The sequence below is a fragment of the Sciurus carolinensis genome, chromosome 3, assembly GCF_902686445.1.
Source record: "Sciurus carolinensis chromosome 3, mSciCar1.2, whole genome shotgun sequence".
Lineage (NCBI taxonomy): Eukaryota > Metazoa > Chordata > Mammalia > Rodentia > Sciuridae > Sciurus > Sciurus carolinensis.
In genome coordinates this window covers 5,978,141-5,997,638 of record NC_062215.1, presented here as the reverse complement: position 1 = coordinate 5,997,638, position 19,498 = coordinate 5,978,141, and the positions used below count along the sequence as shown (strand labels likewise).

Below are 19,498 nucleotides of genomic sequence, written 5' to 3'. Positions count from 1 at the left end.
TACCCCTGGATTCAATCCCCGGTTCCAAAAGTAAATAAATAAAAGATGAGGCAGGAGGATCTCGAGTTCAAAGCTAGCCTCGCAAAGGTAAGGCACTAAGCTACTCAGTGAGACTCTGTCTCAAAATAAAATACAAAATAGGACTGGGGATGTCACTCAGTGGTCGAGTGCCCCTGAGTTCAATCCCCAGTATCAAAAAAAAAAAGAGCAAACATTCTCATAATATGCCTGCTTTGCTCAATTGGGATGAATAGCTTGAGAAGCACCTATTTAGAAGATGCCACTGAATTCTTGTTTTCTTTCCAGTCCCATGGTGCTGGGGACTTGAACCCCGGCCTTCCCATTTGCAAAGCCAGCACCCTACGGGATGATCTATATCGTCAGCACGCCACTGAGTTCTTGAACTCCACCCTTAGGGTGGGGAAGGATCTGACCAGAAGGCACAAGAAAACCTGGGAACTTTGGCACCCACCCAGCATCACTGGGGCCCAGCACCTGGATCCCAGGGCCACAGCAAACATGCCCTTACTTGCTGTTGGGTGCCACACATGTCCAGTTGCTATAGACACTGAAGTCTGAAGGCTGAGTCCCCAGGATGGCAGAATACCAGAGGGGAGGGAATGCTGGGGCCAAGGGTTGGGGGCAGGCAGCCAGGAACCTGCTGTCACAACCAGGAAAGAGCCGCAGAAGCTGGGCAGAGCTACAGGGCACAGAGTGGCAATGCAGACCCTGATCAAGCCCCATCCAAAACTCAAAGGCAGACTGTAGGATTTAGAGAGGAAGATCAGGGTGTCAGAGGAGCCTGGAATCATGGGCAGGTGAGGGCTGGGGAATGAGGTGGAGCCAACTTGGTATGAGATAGAGTTCAACTCAAGACCAAGGGACAGAGGTGAGGGTGTCCATAAGGCTGGCCCTCAGAGGGTGGACTGATTGTGATCACCATCACTGTAGACTTGGTACTTGATTCTTTAGGTATTTCTATTAATGTTCTCACTTAACCCCGTGGCCACCTGCCTGATAGAGGAAAGCCATACCTACCTGATAGAGGAAAGCCGTACCCACCAAGTTCTGAGTTCTGAGCCACACTGCTCTGAGTACATTCTCATAATTGTCACAGCAACCTCATGAGTTATTTTCATTCACATGTTTGAGATAAGGAACCATGGGCATAAGTGTTAGGTCGTTTGACCCAGGTCACATAACTCTTGGATTTATGTATTAGTCTGTGTTCTCTAAGTATTACAAAATACCTGAGATTAGGTAGCTTATAGAGAAAAGTTTTTTTTAAGGTTACATACAGTTTCGGAGACTGCTAGTCCAGACAGCATGGCAACAGTACTGGTAAAACCATCACATCATGGCAGATGGCACCATGGCACATAAGAGGGAGAGAGCATATGGCGAGACAGGAAGCCAGGGGAGAGGCCAAGCTTACTCTTTTATAATATTTGCTCCCTTGAGAACTAACACAGGCTCCCTTGAGAAGGATCTCAATCCCTTTCCAAGGGCACACCCCCATACAGGACAAAACTCATACTGTCCCCCAACATTATGAAAATTCCTAATACATACAGAAAAGTTGAAAAAATAATACAATGAACACCATCTGCTTTGATTCAACCATTACTGCTTTTTTCATATTTGCTTTGTGTTTGTATTTCAAGGGTTTTGTTGAACCATTTGAGAGTACTTTGTGGACAATAGGACATTTTGCCATTAAATATGTCAGCAGGCATCTCCTGAGAATGAAGACAGTCTGCCCCGTGACAGTAGTGACCAATGTCACACCTAAGAAAATTAATAATTATTCCACCATAGTATGTAAATATCTGGTTCACATTCAAATCTCCCCAACTGTCCCAAAGTTTTGGTGCATTTTTTTCCTTTTCAAACCAAAATCCTATCAAGTTTCACACATCACACTTCAATCGATATCTCTGCAGTTCTTTAAACAGTCCTACCTTTTGGCATTTTAAAAATGTAACAATAAGGCCCGGAGTTCAATCCCCAGCACCGCAAAAAAACAAAACAAAACAAAAATGTAACAGATAAGAAAATATCACTGTACACTCTGTGCACATAGTATAATAATTTATTAAATTATTCTTTGTTATTTAACTGAAATATAAGTTCAACTACCATCACAAAACCCAAAGTAGCAATGACTTAAATATGATAGAAGTCTATTTTTCTCATAATAATCCAATCATATGACCCTCTCTCCTCTCTTATCTCTCTGCCACTCACAAACATAGCATCTGCCCCCAGATGAAGAGTAATGGCTCCTTCCTTCCTCCTGGTCTTCATTGCATCCAGTGAGCAGGGGAGAAGGAAATAGGGAGGGCATTACACACATTTCACTCTTGTCCCATGGACTCAATGTCACACAGTTTTAGTTTGGTGGCATATTCTTGAATCTTTCATGTCTCATTATTAAAGGGATACAGAAAAATGGGCAGACACCAGGGGGTCCCCAGCCTGCACAGCTGCAAGTAGGCATGTGAGGTGTACTGGGTTAACTGGAACATTCCTTCTCACTGTGGTTGCAGGTAGAGTTTGAAATCTTCAACCACTACATCATACCGATCACATAACAGTTAACATGGTCGGGGGGGTAGAAGCCATGATGGAGAGTATTCACATTTAAAGGAACTTTCCTAGGACAGAACTCAGAGAACAGAAACCTGTAAAAGAGGCAACGGAGGAGGTTATTGGGAATGTAAAAATTAAGAGCCAAAAGACGCATTCAAAAATTATATGAGGGCTGGGGAGATAGCTCAGTCGGTAGAGTGCTTGGCCCTGGGTTCGATCCCCAGCACCGCAAATAAAATAAAATAATAAAATAAAATAAATTATATGAATTTAAGGACTGGGGATATAGCTCAGTCGGTAGAGTGCTTACCTTGCAAGCACAAGATCCTGGGTTCAATCCCCAGTACTGCAAAAAACAAAAAAAAACAATTATGTGAATTTAGTGAGACCCTGACTCAATATATAAAATAAAAAAGGGCTACAGGTGTGACAGAGATAGAGTGCTCCTGGGTTTAATCCCCAGTACCCCACCCCCCCAAAAAAATCATATGAAAGTCAGACCCAGTGGCCCACGTCTGTAATCTCAGCTACTTGGGAGGCTGAAGCAGGAGCATCAAGTTCAAGGCTAGCCTCAGCAACTTAGGGAAACCCTATCTCAAAATTAAAAAAAAAAAAAAAAAAAACAGAGAAGGACTGTAGTTGTAGCCCAATTTGTAAAATGCCCCTGGGTTCAATCCCCACTACTAAAAAAAAATCAAACGAATCCTCCTCTGAGAGTATGCCTGGTTCCCAGCGGAGAAGAGCCTCCAGCTTCCAATGCAGAGCTTCAGCGCATCAGTGGGCGGGGTGCTCAGTGCTTGAAAGATGCAAGGGCCTGGGATAAACAGAAGTCGGGAGGCGTTCAGAGGTAGATCCTGAGCTTCGGATGGTGGTGAGCCAAGAATTCTCACCGACGTCCTCTCTGAACATAACACAAAAACCAGAGAAACACACACACACACACACACACACACACACACACACACACACAGAGAGGAATTCTAGCAAAGAATGACAAGGCCAGGATCCAGGGGAAGAAGGAAACCCAGAGAAGTAAATCCAGTGCTTTTCCTAGTGGTAGCGAATAATGTAGGGGAAGGCATCTGAGAGTGACAAAGCTTTCCTCGGCTCACAGGGATGTAGTGACAGATACAGGAGAGCAGGGTGTGCCACGGAAGGACCCCTGATAAAAGCCCCATGCTGCAGGTGGGATCCTCGGGGAGCCATCCTAGCAGGCAGGATGAGCCAGACACAGATCTGAAGCCACTGGAGCACCCTGGGGCATCTCAATCCCTGACTGGGAGAAGGCGACGGGACGGCAGGCTCCCCTGGCCTGCCAGAAGCAGCCATAAATCCATTCTGAAGGACTATAAAATCATCCAGCCTCAAATTACCATTCCAAGTTCTCACATGCCATGTCCAGAACACAATGGACCAAGGCCAAGGCAGCCAGACATGGGGTATACCCGACATTAGGCGACAGGAGCCCCGTAACACCGCAGGAGAGGTATGTGAAAGAATTTGAACCTGATTTTTTTTCAGTGCCAGGGATCCAACCCAGGGCCTTGTACATGCCAGGCAAGCATTGCCCCTAAACCCGAATCCTAACAGCTTACAGGAGCACGTTAGGTGCGAATCTGGAGATGTAACCAGTCACACCCAGGATGTGGAAACTGGGGAGGACAAATGCCTCTTCAACAAGAGCAGGGCAGGGAATGAAGGGAAGGGAGCGGGTTGGGAGAGGAAGAGACAGTGGGATGCATGGGACACAACGTTCCCACCTTTACATATGGTCGCTCGACCGTGTAACTCCACGGCAGGTACAACCACAAGACTGGGACGTTAGACTCCATGTAGGTATGAGATGTCAAACTGCATCCTACTGTCATGTACAACTAAAAAGAACAAAGATAAAGCTCAAAAAGAAAGTGGTGGGGGAAAGTGGGAGGAGGAGCGTTTCAAATTTAAAGAGACTTTAGAAGAATATCAACCAAAGATACCATGAGGACCTCATTTGGATCCAGATTCTAGCCAACAACAGTAAAAAAGGCATTGATGTGACAATTGGGGACATTTAAACCTTGACTGATCAAAAGGAATGTGTGTGAGAGAGAAGTCTCATGGTTTGGTTTTATTTTTATTATCTGTTTGTTTTGTGACAAGATCTTACCGTGTTGCCCAGGCTGGTCTTAACTCCAATGATCCTCCTGCCTCAGTCTCCTGAGCAGCTGGGACCACAACCACACCCCACTGGGCCTGATTCGTGGTTTCAATTATTTTTTTCAGAGTCACAGGTTTATTTAGGGAAGCAGCGGCATCTTCACAGGAGAATGTGAACCATCTGCAGAGGAAGAGACTGCCCTGGTTTCATTTTAAAAGGAGAGAGGGGCTGGGAGAGGCTTAGTGGTTGAGCACTTGCCTAACATGCATGGGCCCTGGGGTTTATTCCCAGCGCTGAGGTGGGGTGGGGTGGGGAGAAGGTTCTTCTCTCTTAAAAGGAAGTAAATAAGTATGTGTGGGAGATAATGCATGTTTGGCATTTGCTTTAAATGATTCAGTGGAGACTGGGTGTGTTGGTGCACTCTTGTAATCCCAGTGGCTCAGGAGGCTGAATCAGGAGGATGGAAAGTTGGAGGCCAACCAGGGCAATTTAGCAAGACCCTGTCTCAAAACAAAGCTTGGGCTATAGCTCAGTGGTGCAGCACCCCTGAGTTCAATCCCCAGTGCTGAGGAGAAAAGAAATACATACATGAAGGAAGGAATACATGAAGGAAGCACCACTTTCTGAAGAAGAGTCACACATCAGCATAGCACTTCTGAGTCCAGAGGAGAGGGCCAGAGAAGGCGGACTAATGGGAGGGAGCCACGGTGAATCACCAGGACACTTCATGTTTAAGATTCATCCAGGAGCCAGGTGCATTGGCATGCACCTCTTAACCCAGGGGCTCAAGAGGCTGAGGCAGGAGGACGCAAGTTCAAAGTCAGCCTCAGCAACTTAGCAAGACCCTAGGCAACTTAGTGAGACCCTGTCTCGAAATAAAAAATAAAAAGGGCTGGGGATGTGGCTCAGTGATTAAGAGCCCCTGGCTTCAATTAAAAAAAAAAAAAAAAAGTGACAGTTTGTTTACAACCAGTACTTTTTTCTCATAGTTCTAAGGTTGGAGAGTCCAAGATCAAATCACCAGTAGACTCCATTTCTGGTGAGAACCCTCTTCTTAGTTCTTACAGTGTCCTCAAATGTTGGAATGGGGAAGAACTCTATGGAGTCTCTCTCTCTTTTTTTTTTTTTGGCACTTGGGATTGAACCAAGGGACACTTTACCACTGAGCCTCATCCCCAGCCCTTTTTAAATTTTATATTTATAGACAGGGTCTCACTAAATTGCTTTGGACCTCACTAAGTTGCTGAGGCTGGCTTTGAACTCACAATCCTCCTGCCTCAGATCTAGAGCCCCTGGGATTACAGGTGTGTGCCACCATGCCCAGTGAAGGTTAGGATTTCAATATAGGAATTTTCAATAGGTACAAACATTCTATCTACAGCAGTTATAGATAGTGGTGATGGTTGTACAACACTGTGAATGTATCTAATATTGAATTATACACAAAAAATGGTTAAAAGAGCACATTTTATGTTATATTAAAAAATTAAGTGGCTGGGGGTCTCTCACTCAATGGTAGAGCATTTTCCTGCCATAGACTGTTTAACCATAAAGAAACACTCTGAACCACACAGAAGATTGACATGGGATTTTGACTTTCAAAGAAGCTTCCCTGAGAACCTGCACATTTCTTCCCAGGAAAACCACAGAAAAGGCTGGGGACACAGCTCAGTGGTAGAGTGCTTGCCTAGCATGCTCAAGGCCCTGGGTTCCATCCTTAGCACAACCGCCCAATCATATATAAAGTCAGAAAGCTCAATCCCTGTGTGTCACTCCTCTTCTCCAAGATTCGAGAGATGAGGGATGCCCACAACCTGCCTTTGGGGCATGTATACTTTTGCTGGCCTTTAATTAATCTTGGCTTGTGCCTTGCCTTATTTATTTATTTATTTATTTATTTACTTACTTACTTATTTACTTATTTGGTAGAGTAGCAGGGATTGAACTTGGATACTTGACCACTGAGCCACATCCCCAGCCCTAATTTTGTGCTTTTATTTAGAGACAGCGTCCCCCTGAGTAGCTTAGCACCTCACTTTTTTTGCTAAACCTGACTTTGAACAGCGATCCTCCTGCCTCAGCCTCCTAAGTCCCTGGGATTACAGGCGTGCACCCCTTCACCCAGGTTTGTTTGTGCCTTGCTTTTGTCACATCCTAGAATTATTTTCAGCAGCATAAATACCAACCCAGGCCAAATTAAGATTCTATTGCCCCTTGGAAGGACCTCCTTGGACTACGGTCTAATGACAGTCTTTTCTCTCTCTCTCTCTCTCTCTCTCTCTCTCTCTCTATTATAAGGATCAGAATCAGAGTGGAAGAAACATTCTTTAAGATTTCTGATTAGGGCTGGGGTTGTGGCTCAGTGGTAGAGCACTTGCCTAACATGTGTGAGGCCCTGGGTTTGATCCTCAGCACCACATAAAAATAAATGAATAAAATAAAGATCTATCAACATCTAAAAAAATTCTAAAAAAGAGAAAGGTCTCTGATCAGGTAATGCTTGGATCAACATACTTTAGACCAAGAAGGGGCCTTGAAATGTCACCTATACATCCTCCCTGTTGATTCACAGGAGAAGAGACATGAATACATGGTCCAAAGAGATCAAGCTTGCTGCCCAACATCCTGCTGTGACTCATTTGCTGTTTTTCCCTCTCTGGTCAGAAATACGAGAGTCTGATAGATCCACTGCACGTGACCCCCAGTGCCACTGGCTACTGTACCTCCAGGGACGAGGGAGCATCCGCTGCTCGTGAGGGGGCAGACTGCGCCAGCACTGAGGCACCTCTGGTGGCACAGGGCCATGCTCTGCTGACATCACAAGCAGAATGCAGGGGCCGGTTGCACTTGAATTGTGACGTCGGGGAGCAAAGCCGGGCCAGTACTTAAGGAGGGGAACCACCTAGACAAGGAGACCACAGACCAGCAGCCAAAGGAACGTGAGAGAGCGGCCACTAGACTCCAAGAGAAGTGAGGCCCTTGGGGTTGATGAGGACAGAAGAGGCTGGACCCTGAGGAATTTTCAGGAAGCAGGTTTATTCAGCTACAGTGGTCCAGAGTATCTACCGCCTAAAAAATCTCTGGACACTGAGTCTGGAAATTCTTTAAACTTTATACCCAGTGGGAGGAGGAGCTTGAAGGTGTATATGAAAAGTGCTTTTTGTTCCTTTTTTTTTTTTAGACTAGAAAGAGGTTTTGCAAGATTTTTTTATTTTTCTGCAAAACTGGCATTTATAAAAAGAGGAAGCTACAAACCCTCTGCAGAAGTTTTTTGCTGATATCCTATGTAAAAATCTTTCTGACAAGTAGAGAAGCTTAATTATGGCAAGGGTCTTTTGGGTGGGGTACTTGGTGAGTGGGGCTGGGCAAGGTGCCCACACTGAGTGCCCCAGGGTCTTCCCTTCTCTACGCAGGGCAGCAACGTACCTGGCTCTCCTTGACATGCAGCAAGTTGCACGTGAGTTCTTGTGTTCTCACTTCCTCCAAGCACCAAGGAAGTGGGGTGAAACACCTTCCTACAGCCCTTGGCCCTCTTGTCCACAGTTGGGGCTGGGACAAAAACACAATCCCCAGGGTACACCTCCCATTGGGTTGACTGGTGACACAGTCCGGGTACCCCATGGGCAGACAGCGCGGGTGTACCCCCTGAAGCATGACCCTAGGGTGGCTTTGCTATGTCTTCCCAGGGCCAGCCCAGGACCAAGTCCCAGCCCCACAGCCCCCTGCCCAGCCCTCGAGACCTTCCCAAGCCCAGCTCCTGATGAGTAACAATGCTCTCCGTACATTTGAGGACCAAGTTCTGTGTCCCATTTGCCTGGAGGTGTTCCACAACCCGGTCACCACTGCCTGTGGCCACAACTTCTGCATGACCTGTCTCCAAAGTTTCTGGGACCACCAAGCTGCCACAGGGGAGACCCACTATTGCCCCCAGTGCAGAGAGAGCTTCCCCTCCAGGCCCCGGCTCTGCAAGAATGTCATCCTCGGGGAGATGGTGGCCTGCTTCACCCAGTCCAAGAATCAGGCCTTGGGGCCCTTGTGGAACACAGCTGGGCCCAGGGACGTGCCCTGCGACTTCTGCTCCCCGCAGAAGCTCCGATCTGTCAAGTCGTGCCTGCACTGCGTGGCCTCTCTCTGCGAGAAGCACCTGCGCAGCCACTTTGAGGACCAGATGTTCCAGAGCCACCAGCTGCTTGAACCTGTGCGGGATCTCAAGACCCGCTTGTGCCGCAAGCATCGCAAGCTGCGGCAGCTGTACTGTCGCACGGAGGGCTGCTGCGTGTGTGGAGCCTGCCTGCTGGAGGAGCACAAGAACCACGAAACGGCCCCGCTGGAGGAGGAGCGAGCCCGCAAGGAGGTGAGCTGGCAGGAGAGGAGGGGTCCGTCACATTGCCTAAGAGGAAAAGCATGCGTGTGGTGGCGTGTGCCTTTAGCCTCAGCTATTCCGGAGGCTGAAACAAGAGGATCACAAGAGGTTCCAGAGTCTGGGCAGCATAGTGAGAACTTATCTAAAAATATATATGTGTGTGTGTGTGTGTAAATATCACACAGCTGATAGGCGATGGTCACTAGGATTGTGTCATGACATGACAAAGCACTGTTGAGTTAAATGAATAGGAGGCAGAATTGTATTGGGGTGGAACCCAACAACTTTTCAGTCTACTTCAACATTATTAAGTACAAGTAAAGCCAGCCATGTTGGTACGTGCCTATAATCCCAACTTGGGAGGCTGGGGCGGGAGGACGGGAAGTTTAAGGGCAGCCTCAGTCACTTAGCAAGACCCTGTCTCCAGTTAAAATTTTAAAAGAGCTGAGGATGTAGCTCAGTGGTAGAGAGCCCCTAGCTTCCATCGCCAGTACCATTAAAAAAATAAGAGGACAGGGCTGGGGAGATAGCTCAGCTGGTAGAGTGCTTGCCTTGCAAGCACAAGGCCCTGGGTTCAATCCCCAGCACTGCAAAAAAAAAAAAAAAAAAAAAAATGTTAAGATTGTTGGGGCTGGGGAGATAGCTCAGTGGGTAGAGTGCTTGCCTTGTAAGCACAAGGCCCTGAGTTCGATCCCCAGCACCCAAAAAAAAAAAGAGGACAAAAGCATCAGGTTAGTACAAAAGCATCCCTGCTTTTCTCTACTTCTGAATTTTATTTAATATAGTTGAGTTTTTACAGAGAAATTCTTGTATTTTTAAATACCCAGTCTTACCTACTCTATAACAGTGCTATTCCAACAGAGCCGCTGCTCAGCAGTCTGTGGCAAGACAAGGCCCTTGTGTCAGAATGTAAACCAACTTCATCAAGAAATGCACCATTTAGTTTGAGGGACACTTTCTTTTCCATTGCAACACTTTCTCAAAGAAAGAAGCACTACATCACTTTGTGGTCTGCCCAGCAACAGTCTGTGGACAGGCACTTGCCAGAGCACCGTTACGGAATCTAACAATGCAAATGCCAGTTGCTGGAAGGGGTAGAAGTGATGGGCTTATGTAGGACGTGGGCCTGGCAGCATGGCTCCAGGGAACCCAGGTGACTGTGTGACTGCTATCCCTCACCTGGCCCCACCACCTCCCGCTTATGTCAAGCCAATTCACAGCCCCTCCCTGTGACCTGAAACCCTGGTCATCGCTGTTAGGAGCGGTGAACCTCATTCCTGTGAATGGGCACAGGCTCTCAGTAGTTGACAGACCAGGAGCAAAGGGGTGGTGGACCAGCACTGTCCACCCTTTGGCTCTGGTCTTCTTCATTCTCCTTGAGGTCAGCAGGTGAATGCAAGAGGTACATCTCTTCTGGGCTCAGACAAGGGGCTGCTTGCAGCAGGGTTTCTCCAAGGCCCCTCTCTGAATCGGGGCCCCTCCTCTTCCCTCTTCCCTAGATGGAGGTTCGGAAAGTTCAGGCCAATGTGGAGAATGAGATGCTAATCATTGCCTCTGATAGCCAGAAGCACCAGGGGCGAGTGACGTTTCTCTCGGTAAGGTGGACCTTCCCCTAACCAGGCCCAGGATGCTCCAGCGTCCTGCATCAGGCTGAGGAAACCTCTTGGGTCTGGAGGGGCTGGTGGGGTAGCAGGAACAGGTGGACAGACAGGACCATGGCAAGAGGGTACAGAAGTGGGGCTCAAAGACGCTTGTCTACTAACCCACTCAGAAACTGATCCAGACAATGCGGGATGAGGTGAAAACCTGCTTCTCAGAGATCATTCACGAGGTCAAACAGCTGCAGATAAAGGTCTTGGATTTTGTGGAGAAAGAGGAGGCGACCGCCCTGGAGAAGCTGGGCAGCTCCATCCAGCAGAGTCACAACCGGCTCCTGAAGCTGGAGGGGGACAGTGTCTGGCTCCACACCCTGCTCACCAACCGAAGTGATGAGCAATTCCTGCAGGCAAGACCCCACTCTGGCTCAGGCCCTGTCACTGTCTCCATGTTCCCTCCACCCACCAGCACACCAGACCCGCCCAGACCTCAGCCCAAGTGAGCAGCAGGTGGCGCTGCGTCACTATGTCCATCCCCTGCCTCAGGAGCCCCAGGTCTCCATCCTGATTAGACACCAACGCTCTCGGCCTCTTGCTGGTCCACATGGCTCAGGCTCATCCTCACTTTCCCACCTTGAATCCCCTAGAACAGGTGGGGTGTGCCCTCGGATTCTGGGAATCTAACACAGTCTAAGTTTTTCCAATGTCAGAACCGAGAGTAGGACAATCCATATATCAAAAATCCCTTCTCCTGGGCTGGGGCTGGGGCTCAGTGGCAGAGCGCTTGCCTAGCATGTATAAGGCCCTGGGTTCGATTCTCAGCACCACATATAAGTAAATGAATAAAATAAAGGTCTATCAACATCTTAAAAATATATATTTTTTTAAATTCCTTTTCCTCCCTAGCCCTGGCCACATGGCCCAGTCTGGTGCTGCTGCCAAGGGTGTGGTGTGGGTTGGGGGTAAGGAGGCCATGTAGCTGGCCAGAAGGTGGCAGCAGTGCTCTATGAGTGGGGCTCAAATCCTGCACTGGGGACCTCCTAGCATAGTAGACCTTCTTTCTTAAACTGCCATCACACAGATTTCGAGGAATATTTTTCACCTTGCCCCCCCCGCCTGCCCCCCCCCACACACAAATAGGACACACTTGGCAGTGGTTTTCATTAAGCAATTCAAGGCTTAACCAAAATCCTTCAGTTGTTCACTCAATGCCCTAAGCCACAGAGTCCTAGTCCTTGGCAGAATCCCAACCTCAGATGTCCAGACAACTAGGAAGAGGGGAAAGAGGTGCTCAGGTTTGAAAACAGGCCTACTGGGCCCCTGCTGTAAGCGAGAGTCCCTGTGATCTGCCTGGGCCCTGGCTAACATGGTTGACCCCTGCCCCTCCCTGCATGCCAGGAGTTCCCCAAATTGAAGCACATCCCAGTCTGCATGGAACCCCTGATGGGCACCAACTGTGAGGAGACCCAGAGCTTCCTCCAGCTGCCAGAGACCCTTGCTGAGCTCCGGACCCAGCTGGTGGACATGGGCCTCAGTTTTATCAACCAGCTCCTGATGAAGGGTCAGTTTCCAGTTGCCTGGGGCCTGCATTCCTGGTGGTGGGACTGCCCTGCAGGGCAGTGGTTGTGGAGTCTTTCCTGCCCATGTGCACCTTCCCCAAGTGACACCATCTCTTGGATGCCCCTGCCTCTTTCTAGAAGTATGGGCTATGAGAGGGTGTTCAGCAAAGCTCCTCCATCTCCCCCAGGCATTAGAATGAACTCCTATGAGGTGCTGCCGCTAACCACGGACAGGAAAACACTCCTCCAATGTGAGTCCTTGGAACTGGGCCCAGCCTCAGGGGGAGGGGGAGGGGAGTAGGGTCCCTGATGCCTCAGCTACCCAGTCCCACCTGCATTCAGGCCAGGGCTCCAGGGCATTGCCTGACCTCTCACTCCAGGCTGCAGATCCCAAAAGGACTTGTCCTGGGCCCTAGGTCCTGGTCGGAAGGGGAAGAGACCCTGTCCCATCCTGCCTCAGAGCCAGCTCTGCTGTGGCTCCCTAGACCTTGTGTGGCAGGACATCTGCCTTCAGCTGGGGCTCAAGCCAAGCCCAAGCGAACGCCCTCTGTCCATGTCTTCCTCAGACACAAGCTCCCCATTCATTGGCTGCTCCCATAGTCCCTCATCCAGGTTGGGCCTGGGGCCAAATCCCAAAGGCTTCTCTGAGAGTCTGAGGGTAAAGTTTGTACTGTCTTTGCTGTCCCCCTCTGGCTCACTGTCCCTCAGTCCTATTCAGCTTTGTTTCCTAAACAAATAAAATGGGAGATTACATTAGGATCTGTTGGGAGAGGCAGGGGGACTCCTGCCCGAGCCCCTGAGCCCCTTACAGAAAGTGGAACACTGGCGAGTGACCAGGTCATCCTGCCTCCAGACAGTGTCTGCGGGGACCAGACCAGAGTTGGAGGGTTTAAAGGGGCTGGGTGGAGAGGCCACTCCTAGGAGCCATGGCATTTAGCACCCCTCTCCCTTCAGAGACCTCCAGCCCTCTGCCCTGCGGGCGCTGACCCAGGTTCCACTCGCCCCGCCCCAGGTTACTGCAACCTGAACTTCGACCCCTCCACCGCCAGCGAGGAGCTGTTCTTGTTCAAGGAGACCCACTCGGTGCTGAACCTGGGCATCCTCCTGGAGCCCACGGCCGCGGGCGGCCCGGTTCCCGGCTTCAAGCAGTGGCCGCAGGTGCTGTGCTCCCGCAGCCTGTCCGAGGGCCGCCACTACTGGGAGGCGGAGGTGTCCAACTCGTGGATGTGCCTGGGCGTCACCTACCGCCGCAGCCCGCCGCTCAACGGCCTCCCGCGCCGCAACATCGTCTACCTGCTGGGCCGCAACCCCTACTCGTGGTGCCTGGAGTGGGACTCGCTCAAGTTCTCCGTGTGGCACAACAACACGCAGACGGTGCTGCACGGCGCCTACCACCGCACGCTGGGCGTGGCGCTCGACTGCGGCGCCGGCTGCCTCTCCTTCTACGGCGTGGCTGGCGGCGTGAGCCTGCTCTACCGCTTCCTCGTCACCTTCCTCGAGCCGCTCTTCCCCGCGGTCATGGTCAGCAGCGGAGCCTCGGTCACGCTCAAGCAGCGCCCCGAGGCGTAGGCGGCACCCCGCCGGCTCAGGGTGACGGCCAATAAAGCTGGACTCTGAGCGCCGGCTGGGCAGAGCCGTGAAGGGAGGTGGCCGGCGCCGCGTGGTTCCTGGCGTCCAGGGTGGAGGGTGGGCGGCCCTCCTGCTTCGGGCTGCAGCCCCTGCCAGGCAGTCCCAGGAGTTGCCAATGGGTTGATCTGTTCTTTGACGTGGCCACAAGAACCAGGCTGGAGTTCCTCCGGGGATGGGGACAAGCCTTAGAACCCTGGAAGAAGCCATTTCTGCCCCTGTGCTCAGCCTAACACGAATCTCCCACCCCAACAGAGGCTCCTGGCCTTGGTCCTCCGGCTGATCCTTGTCCCTCAGCACTGGGGCCTGTCCGCCCAATGCCTTGCTGCCTGAGTCTGGGCCAGCTGACTTCTGACTTCTCCCTCCCCAGATGGCCAAGCGTAGAAGTGGCACTAGGCGGAGCGGGTAGGGATGGTCGAAGTCCTAGCTTAGCGGGTCACTAGGGGGTTAAGATGGAGGAATCCAGGACTATCTCAGATTCAAAACTGGTAGGCTGAAGTCCAAGGGCCAGGCAGTAGCCCAGCCTGCGGACCCCACTGCCCAAAGCAGGGCTTCTCCCACCACTAGTGTTTTCAAGTCAGCTGCCCTGCTGGGTGGGTAAACTTAGACTACCCTCCACCCACCTAAGGCTCCTAAGACAGGCTCCCTACCCCACAAGTCATGAGCCCACTCCACTCGGGGCTCCAAAGGAATAGAACCTCTGCCATCTGACCTGTCCAGTGGGATGTGTGCATGTCTGAGGACAGGCTGGATCCAGGACAGTTCTCTGCCTAGGGACCTTGGCAGGGCCAAGACTTGGGGGTCTGGTCCTCCCTGGAGAAGCTGAGGACTCTGGCCCAGCAAAAAACCACCTTGGTATTTCCAGCCTCAACCAGCCCCAGTTCCTGTGGATCCAAAGTGAGGTTCTAAAAGTTAATGTTTGACTCTGAAAAGGAAATGGTGCAAGTCATGGGAGAGAAAATCCCTCAGGGCAAAGCAGTTGGCACCCAGGTTAGATGGCACCCACAAGGTTTCTGGAATTCCACCCCTGCTCACCTGGTTTCTGGGGAAATAAGTGACCCTATTTTCTCCTTGAGGCGTTTATTTTGGAGGAGGCAGAGCAGGAAGAAAACGGGTGTGGGGTGCGCTCTGAAGCTCTCTCGGAGGTGCAGCTCGTGGTGACCTTTCTCCCTGGAGTCTTCACTCAGCTCGGCTCTCCTGACTTTCTCCTTTTTAGTTGCAGATGGACATAGTACCTCTATTTTATGTATTTTTATGAGGTGCCAAGGATTGAACCCAGTGTCTCACACATGCTAGGCAAGGCTCTGCCACTGAGCTACAGCACCAGCCCCTCTAGTGACTTTTATTCCCCACAGGCTGCTGTCCCTGCGCTTAACGAGTAGTGAGATGAAAGTCTGTCCCCGTGTTGGAATTTTCTTTTGCCCCCACAGCACACCCCATCTTCCTTGTTCCTGACTCAAAGGGGAAGCCAGAGGAGGGCTGAGTCTTTTTCGTGCCTGGGCCGAGGTCAGAAGATACTGAGGAGGCTAATGAACACAATAGGGCCACATGGATCTCCAGGTCTCCCCCAGCAGGGGGCTGCAAAGGAGGGCTCCCTCTCCCCCAGCTCCAAGGATGCCTATTCTTAGCAGCAGGGTGTACGTGAGGAGCTCGCCTCCAAAGGCCTGTGTGGTTTACTGGATTTCTCAAACAGCTGGGGGTTTTGTTTTTTGTTTTGGTTCTGGGGATTGAACCCAGGGGTGCCCTACCACTGAGCTGTGCCCCAAACCCTTTTTTTAATTTTGAAATAGGGTCTTACTAAGTTGCCGAATGTCTTGCTAGGTTGCCCCGGCTGGCCTCTAACTTGCGATCCTCCTGCTTCAGCCTACCGAGTCACTGGGATGACAGGCGTGTGCCACCATGCCAGGGAGCAGCCTACACTCTTCACCATTATTATCAGCCTCTTGTCTGATGTGGTGTTGTGGAGAACTCGCACAATAGGGAGACAGAGAAAACCACCCATATTCTCCTCCCTCAAGACCCTCCCTGGAATATCTCCTCCCAGTCTTATGCAAACAGAGCTACAGGCCAGCTGGAGATGTAGAAAACCAGGAAACAGTTATAACCTATATGCATTTTCCTAAGTTACTTTCAAAATGTAAAAATAATGTGTTCACTTGTACGATGCATAATTATCACAAGCTGCAAACGTGTCCTATGGCTTTATTTAATCTTTTAAATCTTTTTCTGGTTCCCACTAAAGGTGGTGGCAAGAGGCAACCCAGCCAAAGCCACAGATGTTGCTTTCTCCATGTTACACCAAGTTTGATCCAGACTTGGGAGAGTCCCAGCAGGGCCAAAGGATGCTGGCAGCATGCTATCATCCTATTCCCACAGGTGGACAGGGCGGGAAGCAGGACCAGATGACAAGAGCCTTAGGAAGGAAGCGTTAGTCTTCCCCACACCAAAGGGCAGCCTGCTCGGGCAAACGTGGGAAGAGGAGTCGGAGCCCTGGCGGAGGCCCTGCCTCCCGCAGCGGGAGCATCACCCCTGCACTCTTCCTGGAAGGAAGGCCGTTGAGGGGAGGTGTATTTCCTCCTTCCTGTGCCAAGAAGACTCTCCACAGCCGCCCCTCCTGGCACCCACATTGCAGGTGTTCTGCCTGTGAATTCGCCATCAGACTTAGGGTTGGCATGGCTCTATCCCGTGCTCAATGCATGCCTGACCCAGCAGGTGCTTAATAAGAGTTGACACAAGACTGAAGGAATTCCCCTCCTTGTCACTGGAGGGCGGGACCACTTGGATCCTTTCCTGGATTAGGTAAGGCCCGGCATGGGTGGCCCAAACATGGGGCTCCCCTACTTCCTTCTCCTCCTTCACTACCCCTTTCCTCATGAAGCTAAGAACTGAGCCTACTACAGCCAGGTGGGGGCAAGGGACCTGCCTGTCTCTCCTATCTCCATCTCCACCTCCCTCGTAGCCTGAAGTTTCTACCTCTACCAACCTATTTCCTGGCTGCAGAATGGCATGCGCAGTAGCTGGGCATGATGGCGTGTGCCTGTAATCCACACGACTCGGGAGGCTGAGGCAGGAGGATGGCAAGTTCCAGGCCAGCCTCAGCAATTTAGGGAGACCCTGAGCAACTTAGTGAGATGTTGTCTCAAAATTAAAAATAAAAAGGGTTGGGGATGTGGCTCAGTGATTAAGCACCCCTGAGTTCAATCCCTGGTACCAAAATAAAAAGGTATGCACAGGGACATATTCATATCTGTTGAGGACTGTAGACTCCCTGGGCTTCTCAGATCGGGCAGTTGGGAAACAAGGGTTACTTTGAGCAAAGCAGGGACCAAGGGTGAGGCCAGGGAGGGTGTGAACTCAATAATCAAAAAAGTAATATGTTAATGCAACATTTCTCAAAATTAATGCAAAATATTAAAAACAGACAAAATATCAAAATAAAGACCAAGTCTGAACTGGTGCTGGCACTCCACGCCTCGCTCCCTGACACTAATCCTAGCCCTGGTTCCAATGAAATTTATTCACCAAAGCAGGTAACCACTTCAAGGGCCATAGTTTACTGGCCCGATTTTTTAAAAACATTGCATGAATTTTTCTACCTTGATTACTGAGATTTTTGGTGTCCTCTTAAATTTTGAGCCCCAGGCAAGTGACTTGGTCACTTCGACCCAGCCGGAGGTGTCACAGATCTGGAGGGTGCTCACGGAATTTAGTGGCTGGACAATGGGGCAGTTTCAGGGATGTGGAATGTCCTGCAGGGCAGAGGCCACACCTGAGGGCTGGGGATGTAGCTCAGTGGTGAGGCACCAGCCTAGCATGTGTGAAGCCCTGGTTTTCATCCCCAGCCCTGAAACAAAAACAAAAACAAAACCCACCCAAAATGCTGAGAGCAACTCTGATGTTATTACCGTGCGTGTATGCTGCTACTCTGAAGTTAAGTTAAAATAACATCCGTTCACAGTTCCCCTTTGCCAAAATAAATAGTAGTCCACGTGGCAGAAGTCCAAGGGCATAGTTTTAAAAGCTTCTGGTGTCTTGCCAGGTGCTTCTGGAAGCAGCATCTGCCTCATTAGCGGCTGCAGACTCTTCCACCTGGAGGACCAATGCCTTTGTTGCTTTTGTTTCACACAGCAACCCCTGTGCTCCATACACGTCCCCTGAGTAGCTCCTGGCCCCATGTCCTCTAAGTGACACAAAGCTTGACAAGGGATGTGGCAGGGAGCAAGATAGACCCAGTCTCTGCCTCAGGACAGCTTAGGGGGTTGGGGGGGCACACTTGACATCAGTCACCATGGTGATGCCACTGAGATGGCCAAGGAGCCATCTGACTGCAGGGGTCAGGAAGGACTGAAGGTGACCTGAGGTATGGAGGACGTCCGTGCTGGGTGAGAAGAGATATGGTGGGAAAGCACATGGACTACAACCAGACAGCTGGTTCAAATCATGGCTCTGCCATGGGCAACTGTGTGACCTCAAGCAGATTGTTCAACTTCTCTGTGCCTCGGGTTTCTAATCTGGGAGTGGATGATGATGGTATCACCGGGCAGCAGATTTAGTGAGTTGATGGTGTACTAATTGGACTTACTAAACGGATGTGATAGGGGTAGGGGACTGTGCTTTCAGACCCTGTGTCAGGCAGTAGGAACACATTGGTGAGCTAAGACAGACCTGGTCTGTGGGGAGCCCTCCTTATCTAGCAGAATTAGACGGGCTGAGCCATGGGACACTGAGGCCTGACTCCTAGGAACTGGCAGCCATGGAGGACTGTCCCAGATCGCTGGGGGAGTATGTGGCACTGTGTGGGAGCTGTTCCCTGTCTGGTTCTATGATAACTTTCCGGAGCAAATGGCTGCCCTGACTCCACCCCCTCCTGTCCATCACAGAAGAAGCCCCTCCCACCCGGCCCCTTTACCTATGTGACTGTAAGTAAAGAAGAGTTGGGCTACTCCATCTTGTTAGAGGCCAGATCTGGTATCACGCACCCTCCCATTTGAAAAGAGTCTTGGCTCTTGTGTGTTTATTGATTAGGTAAATTTATGAGTAGTTGATTTACAGCCAACATCGCCCTCCGGCAGTTAACCCTTTTCTCATCCACACGGAGCGTGGCAGAAACCTCTACAGTGTTCCTGTCCTCACAGAGCTTATGATCTAGTGGAACAGAAGTTAATCACAGAATTCTTTACATCAGGGATCAGCACTTTATAGACCACCACTTGTTTCTGTGTGACTTGTGAGTTAATAATGGTTTTTATATGTTTTATCAGTTGGATGAAAAATCAAAAGCAGAATATTTTGTGACACATGTGAATAATAGGGAGCTGGTAGCTGGGCATGGTGGCACATGAGTATAATCCCAGTAACCTGGGAGGCTGAGGTAGGAAGATCTCAGGTTGGAGGCCAGCTTCAGCAACTTCATGAGATCCTGTCTCAAAATAAAAAATTAAAAGAGCTGGGGATGTAGGTCAGAGCACACAAAACCCTGGGCTTGGTCCCCAGCACCACATACAAACACACACACACACACACACACACACACACACACACACACAAGTAGAGAGAGAGAGAGACAGAGAAGCTGTGGCAGAGGAGGACAGTGTCCGTGCAAGTTCTGGTCAGGCTGAGATTT

General features: G+C 50.3%; 1 protein-coding gene across 1 annotated transcript; it reads left to right on the top strand.

The window, feature by feature from the left end:
• The first annotated feature begins 6,528 nt into the window (after positions 1-6,528).
• LOC124978919 (tripartite motif-containing protein 16-like) lies at positions 6,529-16,070 on the top strand. The gene is made up of 9 exons (XM_047542839.1): positions 6,529-6,561; positions 7,397-7,572; positions 8,146-8,189; positions 8,419-9,086; positions 10,595-10,690; positions 10,867-11,100; positions 12,089-12,251; positions 12,438-12,500; positions 13,262-16,070. The coding sequence occupies exons 1-9, from the start codon at positions 6,529-6,531 to the stop codon at positions 13,816-13,818; spliced, it is 2,034 nt and encodes a 677-aa protein (XP_047398795.1). The 3' UTR covers positions 13,819-16,070.
• The last annotated feature ends 3,428 nt before the right edge of the window (positions 16,071-19,498 follow it).